The sequence below is a fragment of the Dermacentor albipictus genome, chromosome 2, assembly GCF_038994185.2.
Source record: "Dermacentor albipictus isolate Rhodes 1998 colony chromosome 2, USDA_Dalb.pri_finalv2, whole genome shotgun sequence".
Lineage (NCBI taxonomy): Eukaryota > Metazoa > Arthropoda > Arachnida > Ixodida > Ixodidae > Dermacentor > Dermacentor albipictus.
In genome coordinates this window covers 10692492-10707154 of record NC_091822.1, presented here as the reverse complement: position 1 = coordinate 10707154, position 14663 = coordinate 10692492, and the positions used below count along the sequence as shown (strand labels likewise).

The following is a 14663-nucleotide window of genomic DNA, read 5'->3' as shown; positions in this document are numbered from 1 at the left end:
TCAGGCCCGCACCTCCCCATCGGAGGGCTGCGGCCGCATGTTCTAGGGCTCATGCTGCACCCAAAATGTTTACTGACGAATTACTGATAGTAGGTTTTCCGACTGGACAATCTGTTCACCAATCCTTGCATTTGTCAGCTTCCATGCGTGATTGGCCAGTCGAACAGCCACCCGAGAACACTTTTTTAGTACAGTTCACAGCGTAGAATCCTCACCCAAAATGCACAACATACAATAACAAAAGGGCGTGGGTTACACTGCCCATATTTGTCGCAAGTTCCAAGAAACTGCACGCCAGCGCAGCTTGTGTAGCAAAGTGCCGACAAGCAAAACATGTGCACAAATTCTACACGCGAGGAAGCATCGGGACCATGTCATCAGTCCTCGAACACACATGCGACGCGACCAGATTCCAAGCTGCTGAGGGCCATGCAGCGCCATAAACAACCACTTGTTGGCGAGTCAAACTGTCGGTGAGGTGCATGAGATAACTGTCCACCAGCCAATGTTGGCCCCATGTCTGGACTGTAAGACAAAGGAAACATTCTTTCGGTGCCTCAGATCTGAGACAAAATCCTAGGCTCTCATGCAGCTCTAAGTTACTATACACCGTGCCGTGCGCGGGGTGCACCCATAAGAAGTAATGGCACCCATAAGAAGCATCCGGTTGGTGTCGCGCGATCCCCACCGCTCATGTAGAGACCCAAACCACACATACTCCAAGGTCACCCACCGGAGCACCGCTGTGGAAGTCAGACGCGCAAAGGTGTTTGTCGCCCTTTAGGGGAACCTCAACTTGTGAATCTGTTCATGCACCTGCGGCGTTTCCAAAAATTCACACTGCAAAGAAGGGTTCAGGCCCCTTGTAACTTTCAAGTGCAACCACTACTTTGGCACCCCGATAGTTTTCTCCGCTTCCCAAGCTCTGCGGTAGTTAAGAGTGCTGGCGGTGTGTTTACTTTGCTTGTGTGCAAGATCCTGCTCTGTGTCAACCGTTGATGGCCATTACTCAAGTGTACACAACAAGCTCATCGAGACGCAAGCCCACTGCCCAGATGGTCCGCGCCGAGCTCTTCGGTTTGTCTTACTGCCGTTTGTGTTGGTGGGCTTACACTACTCACCCAAGATGAGACAACTTGTTTGCAGTGTTGTCGAAGCAAAAACAAGACAAAGCTGGCTGGATGTAACCTTGTAAATATGCCGCAGCTGAACACGACAAAAAGAAAAAAAAATGTTCCGCAGAATGTGCAAACACATGAATGAACGCAACGGTAAAATAGGGTACAACAAAAACACAGACAAAGCACTTGCGGCACGCAACAGTTATGTCAATGTGTATGTCATGTCGCACTATGGAAAGGACCAACTTCAAGCAAAGAAAACACACAAATGTAAACAAAATGTAAACATTTCCCTGATGCTATAGGGCTCATTCCCTGAAACTAATAGTATGTAGCATCCTATCCTGCAAAGCTGAGCTGGCGGGGCACTGTCAGCCCGTGGTGTCGGAGGAGAAAATAAACAAAAACATACATCACGCAGCTTACAAGATGGCACTCAACAAAATAAATGCACTAAAGACACGATGTCCACACAGAAAATATGGACACATGAGTTCATTGTCCAAGGTCCTCTGCACGGTTATTTCAGTCATATCACATCACACTACAGTTATTCCCTCGCCTCCACTGTCCGTCACTACTGGTCTCCTGTCTTCCACATCCTTCCCCCAGCAATGGTTCATCAGACACAAAAGTGCATCAGTGTTAGTATGTGCGAACCCCGTTCTGTGTCTTACCACTACATCATAGCGCTGAAGCGCTACAGCCCAACCTGTCAGTTTTGCTCCCTGTGGAGTGGACTCTGTGAGCTATGCAAGTGGGTTATGGTCGGATACTACAAATACTTTTTTCCCAAACGCCCATGTATCAAACTTTTTGAGGCCCCAAATGACGCCAACCACCTCACGTTCTATCATAGACCATCACATCTGGGTGGGCATGAAGCGGAGGCTGGCAAAAGCAATGGGCCACTTCGTGCCATTGTCGGTCATCTGAGCCTACAGCAGTTGCAGAGGCATGGGTGAGTAACCAAAATGGTTTGCTTGAGCCTGGAGTCACTAGCTCGACAGCATTTCACAGGGCACTTTTGAGACCTTCGAATGCCTCATTGGCCTCAGGAGCCCACGGGATGCATGTGGGAATGTACTTTGCAGTCAGGCAAGCTCAAAGAGGTCGTCGAGACACAAGCCCACTGCCCAGACAGCCGGTGTCGAGATTTTCAGTTTGTTTTACTGCCTTTCGTGGTGGTGAGCTTACACAAAGTGAAGTCACGTGCTGGATAAATACATTACTTCATTGTGGTGTAGCTATAGTGATCCAGTATATATTGATGTCGACATGCAATAAAAGTTGGTTGTTAGTCAGCGCCATGCTTGTCACTTGTCATCGTCCTGTCTTTAGCACTGTTACCTTCAAGCTGAGATATGTACCAACCAGCCCAATTGAAGATGCTACTTCAGCTGTGTGTTTGCACAGTTTTGTACCAGTTAATGAAGTCTTGATCACATCATTTAGTGTGACACGTTGTTGCATTAATAAGAGCATCAGGTATACACGACTATTCCTGCTAAACCAATGGCTGGTCTCCACTCAAAACTTGCACACCACTGGTGCCAGCAAGGGCAGCAAAGGTGAAAACATAGCATTTTTAATCCTCGCTTCAGCCAATAAATGCATTGAGAACTAGTAGAAAATTATTTTTATTAAAATTTAATGTGTCTCAGTGTACAATAAATCAGCATTTATTTGTTTGATTATGAGAACTTATTATAAGATGTACAAGGAATCCAGCCACGTAAGCTTTCCTTCCGTACAGTCTGGGGCACTTTGGAATAAATTTATGTGTCTGTCACCCATTTCTCGACAACCCATCATAATTGGTATGGGTAGGACATAAGAAAATCATTTAAAGTTACTATTTCGAAGGCTCTCAATCTGCATTAATTGATCACCCCTCTTCCAGCATCTACTGGGAGTATGCCCTGAGTGTCAACATGGAGGACATTGTTTATCTGCACTGTCACCAGCAAGGTGAGGCCTCTTTCACACACAGAGGGTCTGTTCCTTTGGACCGTCTGTGAAAGGTTGCTAGCGGTGGCTGCTTCACCCCGCAATGCATTATTTTTTGTTTGCTGTGTTTGGTACGTCAAAATGCTGATTTGCGGGCATTTTGAGCATTTTTTTTATGAGTTGGAGGAAGCCAGCACTGGATAACATAAACACCTATGTTTGAAATCACTGTGCATCCACACCGTAGTTGCACACTGAACACAAGTGACACACTGCCGACTACTTGTGCTTGGCTACAATCTTGAGCAAGTTCAGTGTTACAATCCTTGAAATTGAAATTGATTTTATTCATTATAGATCACAGGTTTTAAAAAAATAATATAGAGAAGGAGGTCCCATAGTCAATGACTGTATCGGGACCTCCTGTTATTTATAAATATGCGTTTTCTAAAGCAACGAATAGAACCACATTAAAATCATATATAAGCAAACATGGAAGAAAGTAAGTACTGGAGAATGCAAAACAAGATTAGGAGTTAGTTACAAGAAATCTAACGAACGAAATTATACGATTGCAAGGAGCAAATGTGGCAAAACTAAATGAACTAAACGAATTTAACAGTAACAGAAAAAGCATTTTGCCCCAACATGCAATACAAAAAAAAAAGAATTTCAAATATACATGACCAAAAATGCAACTATAGAAACAAACAAAAAAACGTCGAAATACACATGACTATTAATAAAAAAGAAAGGTATCGGAACAGCGGAATATTTGAAGTAATAAGGGTGAAAAAAAAGAGAAAGAAAAAGAAAAAAATAGTTAATGTTAAATATTTTCTCTTAGAAGAGAATTCTTCAGATGCTTGTTTAAATATAGATGTTGAATGCGAAATTTTGATGCAATGTGGTATGGAATTCCAAGATGACGAAACTGCAAAATGAACCGATTGTTTGCCAAGGTTGGTGCGCACCTGAGGTAAAATGATATTATTGTGTAAAGCAAATCTAGGGACATTAGCCTTTATCGGGCATGTTTTAGGAATTATACTTTCAGGCACTTGATTATTCAATAACTTGAAAATAAATATACCCAAATTATACAACACAGTTTCTTTGACAGACAGAATGTTATTAGAGTGTAGTAATGGGAGGGCGCTGGTATTACAGGGACTAGAGGTGACTATTCTAATTGCTTGGTTTTGTAAAGTTTGAAGTGAACTATTATATGTATTTCCCCAACATATTAACAAGTAGTTAATGTGTGAGTGTATAAAAGCGTAATATAGCAAGACAAGTGTAGAACAGTTAAAGAATTGGCAGGCTCTAATCAGTAACCGAATGCCGTAAGCAACTTTCTTTTTAATATTTGAGACATATGATAATGAAACTTGAGGTTAGAGTCTAGTTCTACACCTAAGGATGAGCAATGAGTGCTAGAAGGGGCTAAACATGGGAACCAATTAAGATTCAGCAATGGAACTGAACAAGATGGTTTCTGGGGTGAATTAAATGCAATAAACTTGGTTTTCGAGGGATTAATAACAAGATTATTATTTATACACCAGTTTGTAACCTTAGCCAAGTCATTGAGTTTAGTAGCCAAGGACGAAATATTTTTATCGTAGTTAATAATGGTTGTATCGTCGGCGTACAATACACAGTGTGAGGATGTTAGACAGTCAGGCAGATAATTAATGTAAATTAAAAATAATAAAGGTCCGAAAATAGAACCCTGTGGTACCCCTAGGTTAGTAACCTTAGCTTCGGAAGAAACATTACAAATTTTAAATATGTTATGTCTATCCTGCAGATAGGTTAGTAGTAACATTAGTGCTGGTCCAGTTATGCCTAGAGCTTCCAACTTTAAAAACAAAATGTGATGGTTAATAGTGTCAAAAGCTTTCGTAAGATCAATAAAAGCTGAACCAGCAAAATACCCTTTATCAATAGCTTCCTTTAAGCGATCCGTTAGGAAGATAAAAGCAAGGTCGGTCAAATAGCCAGGACAAAAACCGTACTGAGAATTGGAAAGAATATTAAATTTAGGCAGGTAATTGGTTAATCGAGAAACAGTCAACTTTTCAATCACTCTAATAAAGAATGGCAGTATACATATTTGGCGGTAATATAGTAACGAACGATCGCCTCTCTTAAAAACTGGAATTACCTTTGCTCGTTTCAGCTCAGATGGAAAAATGCCGGTCCTCAATATTAAATGGATAATAAAAGATAGAACATCACAAATGACATGAGCAACTAGTTTTATGTTACTAGGATGAATATTATTAGGACCGGCACTGGTTGCTTTCTGCTTGCGAATGACATCAAGAACCTCATGGGGAGTTGTTGGTTAAAAAAAATATGAATGTTCCACACGATTCGGTGACAAAGAATGGCTACTGATGACTGATTTGTCCGGGAAAAAGGCATCACTTAACGCTCTTGCTATCTCAAATGGTTGATCATATGTAATGTGATCGCTTGTGATGGTATCAATAAATGATAGTTGTTCATTTCTGCGCAAAAAGGAATTTAAAACTTGCCACTTTTGTCTTGAGTTGCTGCCAGACTGACCAAGTTTGTGCTCATAGTAGCTCTTCCTTGCATTCCTTATTTTGCTGTTGAGGTCGTTGCAAATTTTTTTTTGTATCGTGCAGAGAGGGCGGCATTGAAAGGTTGCCTTTTAGTTTTTTTATATAGGTTGTCATGTATCCGCATGTTGGCTAGTATGCTAGCATTTAACCAAGGGCTTTGAGAAAGGGAGAGGATTTTCTTGCATTCTTTCTGGACGGTATGTGAATCGATTAATGATAACAAAATTGCGGAGAACTGAGAAAAGGCTTCTTGCGGATCATTATGTTCAAGGACAGCAGACCGGTCAGCTTTAGTCACAGATTCTAAAAAGGCATCTTTGTTCAGTACGTAGCTGAAGTATGAAATAGTGGGCGACTGCGGCTCTGAGTTGAGGAAAACAAAGATAGGGTAATGGTGTGTTATGTCGACATCAAGGATACCAGCCTCTGGCAGTAACGTCATGTTGCTTAGTGCATGATCTAGTAGTGTGTCCTCATTTATCTTATTGCAACGAGTACGTAGCATTACCAAACATTCAAAACCGTAACTCTGAAAACAGTTGCTATAAAGGAAAGAGGTAGGTGAAGTTTCATCCAGAAGGTTTATATTAATATCGACCATAATAACTACATTCTTGTTTTCAAATGATAGTTTCTCTAGGGATTGATTGAAGGCGGAACAAAAGTGAACGTAAGATGAAGATGGTGATCTGTAAATGAAGCCAAAAGTAAAGTTTCTGTTATCAGCCTGAAGAAAAAGATGATTGAATTCTAACCAAACAGATTCACAGTTTGTTAGCTTTAAGTCAAGGTCATGACGACGTTTATAGCTAAGATGTGATCATATGTAAACGGCCACACCACCATGGCTGCTAGTTTGTCTATGACAGTATTCGGCTGAGTAGGAAGGGAAGGAAAATAAGTTTTTGTCGTCATCGCAGAGCCAAGTCTCAGTAAAGCTAATGATGGTAAATCGGAGAGAGAGCATAGACAAAAGGGAATTAATGTCGTCATAGTGTTTCCGCAAATTCGTGCGTTAAAATGAACAGCCGAGCATGAACTATTAGTTTTTAGTTTACTTAATTGGGTAGCTGAGAAATATGCAGACATGTTTGTTTTTGTTATTAGCGAGGGTTTCTGAAAAGTTTCCTAAGTTACGGTGCTGTATTAAGTAAATACAGCCAAGTCAGATTCGTTAGCAATGCGAAACACCTTACTGCCAATGCTCTTGCGGGCTTTAATCTGGCACTTATCTGTCCAGAGGAAATTCCATTTCTTAGCCTTCTTTAATGACAGGGCTTTAGATAATAGTGCCATGTCAAGTGATCATTGACATACACTTTAGTGTCCTGAACTGGTCCAGAGAAGCCGATGTCACTCAGGCAAAGCTTCGCTTTTCGCGCCTTGCTGACGAAGTCTGCTTTCTTTGTTCGAGAGTAGAACTGGGCGATCACGTTTTTTTTTGTTTTCATCTTTGGTTGAAACGCGGTGAACCACTTCCAGATCGATGGGCGAGACAGGACAGCCAATTTTATCTCCGATTGTCTGAAAGATCAGGTTGCAATCTTCACCGTGGGTATGCGGAATGCCTTTAATTTCGACGTTATTTATCCTTGAATACTGCTCTAAATCAGACACTTTGCGAGAGAGAGTACTGTTTTCCAACTTGATTTCTTGGCATTCAGTAGTGGTGTTTTGCAGCTTCAGCTCTTTGTTTTCATTAACAAGCAAGGCGTTTTCTGAGCGCAGTTATTTAACCATGGCATTGAGAAATTCAACGCTCAACACCAGGTTGCAGATCTGCTCTTTCATTCCACCAAAATCTATGCCAGCAGCCTTAAATTTTACCATTAGCTTGTCAGCTATGTCTTCTTCAAATTTACTGATCCCATTTCCTAATTTTGATTCGAGTTCATTGATTCATTTCGCGAGCTCAGCACAAGTGGGCATAGTGAAAACAGCCTTGAAAAACGCATGCAAGAAAACAGAACCTTCGTAAAACTTCACTGTACACAAGGCATGGAATATATGTGGCAGCAGCGACAGCAAAGCAACAAAACCAAAGATAAAGTGCTCAAGCACAGAATTACTGACCTGCACCAGCACAAGAACGCGCTTAATAGGTGTTCACTGTGCCGTCGCTGCTGCCAATGATACCGCCTGTCGAAGCTTCCATGCTTTAAGTAGCGAAAAACTGTGGTGTTCACCTCAGCCGCTAGGGTCGCAGGTATTTTGATGACTCAGGGGACGTTGTTGTTCTTGCACGTGTCGCGATGTCAGCCGGCCAGCATCGAAAGCTGCACAAGCAGAAAAACGTGCTTAGTAGGTGTTCACTGTGCCGTCGCTGCTGCCAATCATGCCGAATGCCAAAATGTCATCATTTTGTGCTCAATAAGAGATGATTCTTTAGCTAAGTTTAGTGCAGTGTTCATGCTTACATTTCTTGCATTGAAAGACGCAATGTTTCCAATACAGGCAAACCCCATGGTGAAACTGCATCCAACACAAAAATATCTTAATTGAATATTATATTAGTTATAAAAATAAACTTGCACACTCAGATGTCAGCGAGAAAAACTTTTGATTTACTTTGTTATACTCAATAATTACTTATATCGGCGTTCATTACGTAGAGGTTCAACTGTATAAGGTGTCCATAAAATGACTAAAATTAAGTTGGTTAACTGTGGTGTTAACTCACATACAAGTAATGCGTAAAAAAGGCAACAGGAAAGCAGGAATTCAGTGCTTGTACTGGTGCTAGTGGTGAAGTGTTGATGAAGACAAACAAATGCATATTTTAATGACTAACTGAGCAACAAGATTATAACCTGCGGTAGCAGTAAGGAGCAAAAGTGATGCCTGAAAACTTAATCATTTGGTTTTCGCTTTTGCAACTGCAATTGTGAAGTAGCTTCAGGAGAGGGTGGCTCTTGCTGTTGGGGCAGCAGGTGACTCTGGGGGTACCCTGGTACTGGTGGGGCAGGATGGAGTGCAACGTCCACCCATGCACTTTCCCCGGGGAGGACACCTGCTGGCTTTTCTGTCGTGCCTCGAGAATGGCCTGCTTCCCAACGGGCAGCTGGACCCGCCCCTGCGGACCCACCAGAGTGGCACAGGTCTGTGGTCGTCTCTTTGAAGCATTGATCGCTCGCAGCAGCACACTAACAACGTTGGCACACTATTAGAGAGAGCTTTGGCTTGTCCACTAACTTCTTACTGTTTGTGGTTTGGTAGGTTACCAGAGAGGCGCATGGTAGCAACAATGCTGGTAGAGACATCTTGCAACACTTTGTCTAATCACATTGTCTTATGGACGCATTTTCTTCTTACACGAGTGTTTTTGTAAAAAAAAAGTTCAGAAAAGGCGACATGCTCACGATTACACTGCTGCCAAAAATTTACACCAGCAGCGAAGTGCAGTACACTTAGTTGCTGCAATAATGGCTCTGTGTTTGGTTGAGCTCTGCACCGCCAGGTGGCGATACGAACCCTGGCACTTATGCATGCATCTCCAGTAACCCGACAATTCACAAACGATGTGAAGTTTGTGGATGAACTCTTTATTACCTGCAGATATTGTTACGTGAATAAAATATTAGCTGTCACAATTTTTACGGAATATAACGGTAAAATGTATATGAAGAGCACATCTGTGAGCGTGCAACTAAAGCATGCAGTCAGACCATTTCTTTGAGGGTATTATGAGTCCATGGACATGTGCTGCATAGAGCAGAAGTGCAAAATGTTGATGAATGAGTATTAATTCATGTGCTGCAAAGATGGTATTTAGTGCTGGCTTTAGCAGTCACATTTCACAGCTCACATTGAACAATAATGAGTTTGGCATTAGTACTTGCCTGATTTGACAGACAGGTAGGCAATTACAAAATGCTGGCATTTGAAAATTGGCCACCCAGGTAAATAAGTTGATACACTAAGTAGATTAGTGCCATCATTTGCCATGCAGAAAACAGAGGAACATTAATACTGTGAACTGGGTGAGTTGATGGTGCCAAAGAAATTGCACTCGTATTGCTGTTCATTTATTTCTGTTCATGTGCTCTTTGTGCCTGTTCTATTTTATATAAAAACAACTCACAGAGAAGCAGCAAGAAGGCTTGACAGGAAAGAGATTCTTGCAGATACCATTGCAATCTTTCATAATAACTGAGCAGACTCATAAATGTAAAGAAGGCTAAGGGAAGATGAGTGTAGTTCAAATACATGGCGGCTTTACCTGTCTGACTTCCACTTGCAAAACAGTGGCACATTGGATCAGAGTTTTAAAGAAAGTTTCTGAATTTGTATGATTTGAGAACGATTCCGATGTTGCTACCTGTATTTCATTCCTTGCTGATGCCATGGCGGCACATTACAGAAACCTTCGTGTACTAGTATTACTAATGTTGTGTTGTGATATATTAACTCTTATCACCATGTTTTGCTTTGGATCAAACTGCGGATATTCTTGCAGGCTGTTCTAATAAAGTGAATCACGAATGCATACTACTTACATCCACTGCTCTGAACTCTACCAAGCGGTTGTTTACCTTCTGAGTGACAGCACTTAGAAGTAGCATTTTTGAAAAATGTTACACATTTTGTGGCTAGCCAAATAAATGAACTGACCTGCGTGTCTCTCACTAAGTTATTTTTTATCTGTGCTGTTTGGAAGTGAGGTTCACTTGGAAGAAAGCTAAATCAAAGAAACAAATCACCTTATTAAGTAATAAAGAGAGAATTTTTGTTTTATCAATGGGTGCATAACCGTGTTGGGACTTTCACTGGCACTCTTCCTCCTTCTGTCTATTCTCTCATTGTGTGATTGCCAATGTACACATATTGGGTGCGAGGACATACCGTGGTGACATCCACTGCCAACTCCCAAGTGGCGTGGAAATTTAGACCGTGTGCGCAATGTCTGCTTTGACGGTGCTGGGTCATCGAAGGGCATGCATGACCTTTCCATCACATGAGCGGACAGTTTTGGCCAGTTGCAGAAACAACTTTTTATGCCAGAGGTATTTCAATGAGACAGTTTTAATGTGCTGTATTCTGAAATCCTGTATTTTTCTGTGCCCTCTTATGACACTTTGCTGTGTACAACGCCTACACAGCAACTCCTCTATGGAAATCGACACATGTACCAGCTTCTCCAGAACCAGTGGTTGTCAAAACCTGGTGGCGTACTTTTAAAGGAAGCAGACATATGCACAAGATTATGGGACATTTGGCCCTCAACAGTGACACATTTGAGTACAGTTCACGCAACTGTCTCATGCAACAGGTAGTGTGCAGTATCCCAGTATACCGAGTAAGTTTCAAGCTGGCTTGAATATGAAAGAATATCTCTTCGACGATGTTCAGAAGCTCTTTGCCGGTAAGATTTTTCACCAAACATACTTCATTGTTCAGTCAGATCATTGCACCATAGACTTCCAATAACCCAACTCCAGACAATTTGATTTTTTGGTTAAATTGATCTCAACTAAAGGTCCCGGCTGGTGCCCATGCATTTCTATGGGGCTCAAATTTTGTTATTTTGATCCTGAAATTAGCCTTCGCTGAATAACTTAAGCTTGGCTGGTCATCACGCAAGCGCCTCACTGCAGTTGGCGGCTCCCCCAGCGGCAGCATCCGTTGGGGTAGGAATGCATCAAACACACATCATGTCCCGTCAAAAACGCTTATTTTCAGTCTACCCATGAAGATTTTTAAGCGAAAACGATAGGTTATGAATAATTATTATGGAATATACCCAGTTCTAAAGTGCGCCTTTTCTTCCAAGAAAATTTGTCTGTAAAGTGCTTGGGCTGGTGCAATCCAGTATGAAACTAAAGCCAAAACAGTGCAGCATTCAACCATCAGAGCCACATCTGGCCAGTGACATCACCATTGCCATTGCAAGATGGCGACCATGGATGACGACAAAATAAATTTTCATCCATAGCATGATGACAACATAAATAGACAGCGACAAAGTGCTGTCCGACAGTGATGTCGATATACATTGGGTATAAATAAGATTTAATATTGTGAGGTTCAAGTGCGCTGGTTTCATCTTTTTTTCTATTGCCAGAATTGGAAGCATGCTACGTTTTATTGGGTGCAAATATTGGGTGCAAATTCGATTTATACTTTGTTTAGGAGCCCTAATGTCATTTCTGTGTTAGTCTTCAGCTTTCAACCAATAAAAAGTAGAAAAAAACACATTATATTCAGGGGCATTTTAGAATAGAGTCATATACTGCCAATGAATCAGCAGTCTCTTTCGGAATCTCTTTTTTCACCTCTTGTTCATTCGACCTGCCAGATAACTTGAACAATTTTGTTTGTTTTGTCAGGGTGGTATTAATGAAAGTCGACTGTATTTGCCCATCTACAGTTGCATACTCTTTTCTATCTGCATCATATTATTATGTGCATATATGCTTTTCTTATTTGTAGCCCCAACTTAATTAGTTCGAAAATATTTCAAGAAACTTTGGTCAGATAGGCAGTGGATGGCAATGGGAAATCACGTGTTATTGCCATTTTTCAGTACAAAGAATGAGATTCAGTGTAGTTTCTGGCTTTTGGCACAGCGAACATAAAAAAGAACGAAATGTAATATTATGAAACTGTAATGCTGACATGTATTTGCCACATTTTTACTCAAAACCATGGAAATGGCCTAATTTTATATGGTGTCGGCACCTACACACCATTGTAAGCACTCCTTATTAGGTTTGTCAATAAATAACAAGGCATGCCTTTTTCGAAGTGCCAAACACTATTTAGAACATCTGTAGCCTGTGCGCCATGTGCACAGAGGTCTGACAAAAAGATAAGCGTGTGATGCCTTACCACGGATATGTAATGTAACATGTTCACCATGGCAAACAGCAACTTAGGGCACCTATAATTAGTGCAGCACAATGCATTTTCCAACAAGATACACTAACACTGACCAGAACAAGTGGGATCGACTGCATAACCCAGGAGCTCAGTTGTGCTAAAATGTAGCGTTCCAAGGCTCCAAAAAAACCCTTTTGCTGCTTATACAGCAGTCAGCGATTGTTGACAGCAGACAACATTCCCGATTAAAAAAGATATTGTGCTACTAACGTGCCTTCTAAAGCATGCAAAAAATGGCTCACAGCAAGCCACGAGAGTGCCACCAAAGCGACGTGGCGTCATGTGATCCAACTTTCAGCACAAAAACAAAAGCAGTGCCGCATGTCCAGTGGTAGTGCCGCTTAGTAAGTTCTGCATGTGCACCCAATCTCTTCTACATGTAGGCCAACCATCATTGTTTACTCTCAACTTCATAACTTTCACATGTGGAATTTTTTAATCAGAACATGCAAGCATCAACTGTATGGCATGTCAATGCCTTATAATGATGAGAAGTGGTGAGACCACTGATAGTGTGCTTGAGCATGCAAAGCAATCTCCAATTCAAATGGCACCTGTTACGCTGTTTGCCTCAGAAGTGCACACATCCTTCCTTTGTCATACACAAGGCATCATTGCGTACCCCCACAAATAGCAAGGCCACGCAGTTAAGTATTTGCAACTATCACTTCTGCTTCTTTTTTTATGACAGTACATTCCACATACTCATAAATTTTCTTTTCTTTAAAATCTTTATTCCTTGGTGTATTCGTAGGTTCCAGTGATGCCAAGAAAATCTGCATAGCTTGTTGCAAATGAAACATCTTAACCTAAACCTTTTCTCATACCAGCTTATGCAAGCAGGACTGCAAATAACTCTGGTGGGGCATGTGCCTTCCTGATGCAAACAGCATAGCAAGACAATGCTTGCACTTGAGAGCACTTTGTTCCCTTGGGCATACTCATAGGCTGGCAGTGTGCGAGGATACTCACTCACACTCACTCACCATAATTTTTAGACCCCGCACTCACGTTCACGCTCACCTCCACTTACAAGCGCCCACTCTCACTCGCACTCAGTCTTACTGGGACTCACTCGCACTCACGCCCATTCACACTCACAATCACTGGAACTCACTTGCACTCACCTCCACTCTCACACTCACCTCCGCTCACACTCACTGGCACTCATTTGCACTCGCACTGACCTCCACTCACAGTCACCTCCACTCACACTCACTCACTTCCGCTCACACTCACTGGCACTCACTCATACTCACCTCCACTCACACTCACTCGCTCCCTCACTTATCGCCACACTGGCCCTCGCTCGCACTCACCTCTGTTATGTAATCGCTAGCGCCCCCTACGTTTTCCTCTGCTAGTTACGCAATAAACGCCACTCTCAACTGTAGGATAGGCCAGTGCTGATTCAACCCGCTCACCGTGGTGTCCGATGTCCTTTCTCTTATCAGTTGTAATCCACAGTAATAAAGATGTAACAGATATAACATGGTGTCTGAAGTCAACTAACCCAACGCAGCAGCTCTTATGCCCTTCAGTGACGCGGCATCAACGTTATTAAACATGGCACTCCCGCTCATTCAACCAGCCAAACATTTCGAGCCGGGCAGCAATCCCGCCGAAGCGTGGTCGGACTGGAAAGCGGCCTATCAGCTTTACGAAGCAGCATGCCAGTACAGCGCGAAGCCAGAAGCAACAAGGCGAGCACTACTACTTCACGTCATGGGTCCAACAGCGCGGAAGGTCGTGGAGACATTCCACTTTCCTCCGCCAGCTGAAGGTGAGCAAAGAAGTGACACAGTGGCAGCCATTTTTGCGAAGTTCGACGAGAGATACCTTCCGTACAAAGACGTGACTCAAGCGACAGCCGTCTTCAACAGCATGTGTCAGAAAGAAAACCAGCCCATTGACGAGTTCATTGCTGAACTCCAGCAGCAAGCAGCAAGATGCGACTTCGGTGACAAGCATGACCGCCTCCTGGGCGACAGGATCATCGTCGGCATTCGGGATGCAGCACTTCGAGAAAGGCTGTTTCGCGAGAGAGACCTAACACTGGAGAAAATTGTCGCGACGTGCAGAGTTGCGGAAATATCCAAGCAGCATGTGTCTTCGC

General features: G+C 42.4%; 1 protein-coding gene across 3 annotated transcripts in view; it reads left to right on the top strand.

Moving 5' to 3' along the window:
- LOC139055871 (small G protein signaling modulator 2-like) overlaps window positions 1-14663 on the top strand; it is a 291580-nt gene that overhangs the window by 68655 nt on the left and 208262 nt on the right. For all 3 annotated transcript variants that reach the window (XR_011511955.1, XM_070533451.1, XM_070533452.1), the window contains exons 8-9: window positions 3025-3092; window positions 8596-8766. Coding sequence is in view for 2 of the 3 variants with exons in the window: in XM_070533451.1 (XP_070389552.1) it covers window positions 3025-3092; window positions 8596-8766 (239 nt within the window). In the remaining variant the exon portion in view is untranslated. The remainder of the gene's footprint in view (window positions 1-3024; window positions 3093-8595; window positions 8767-14663) is intronic.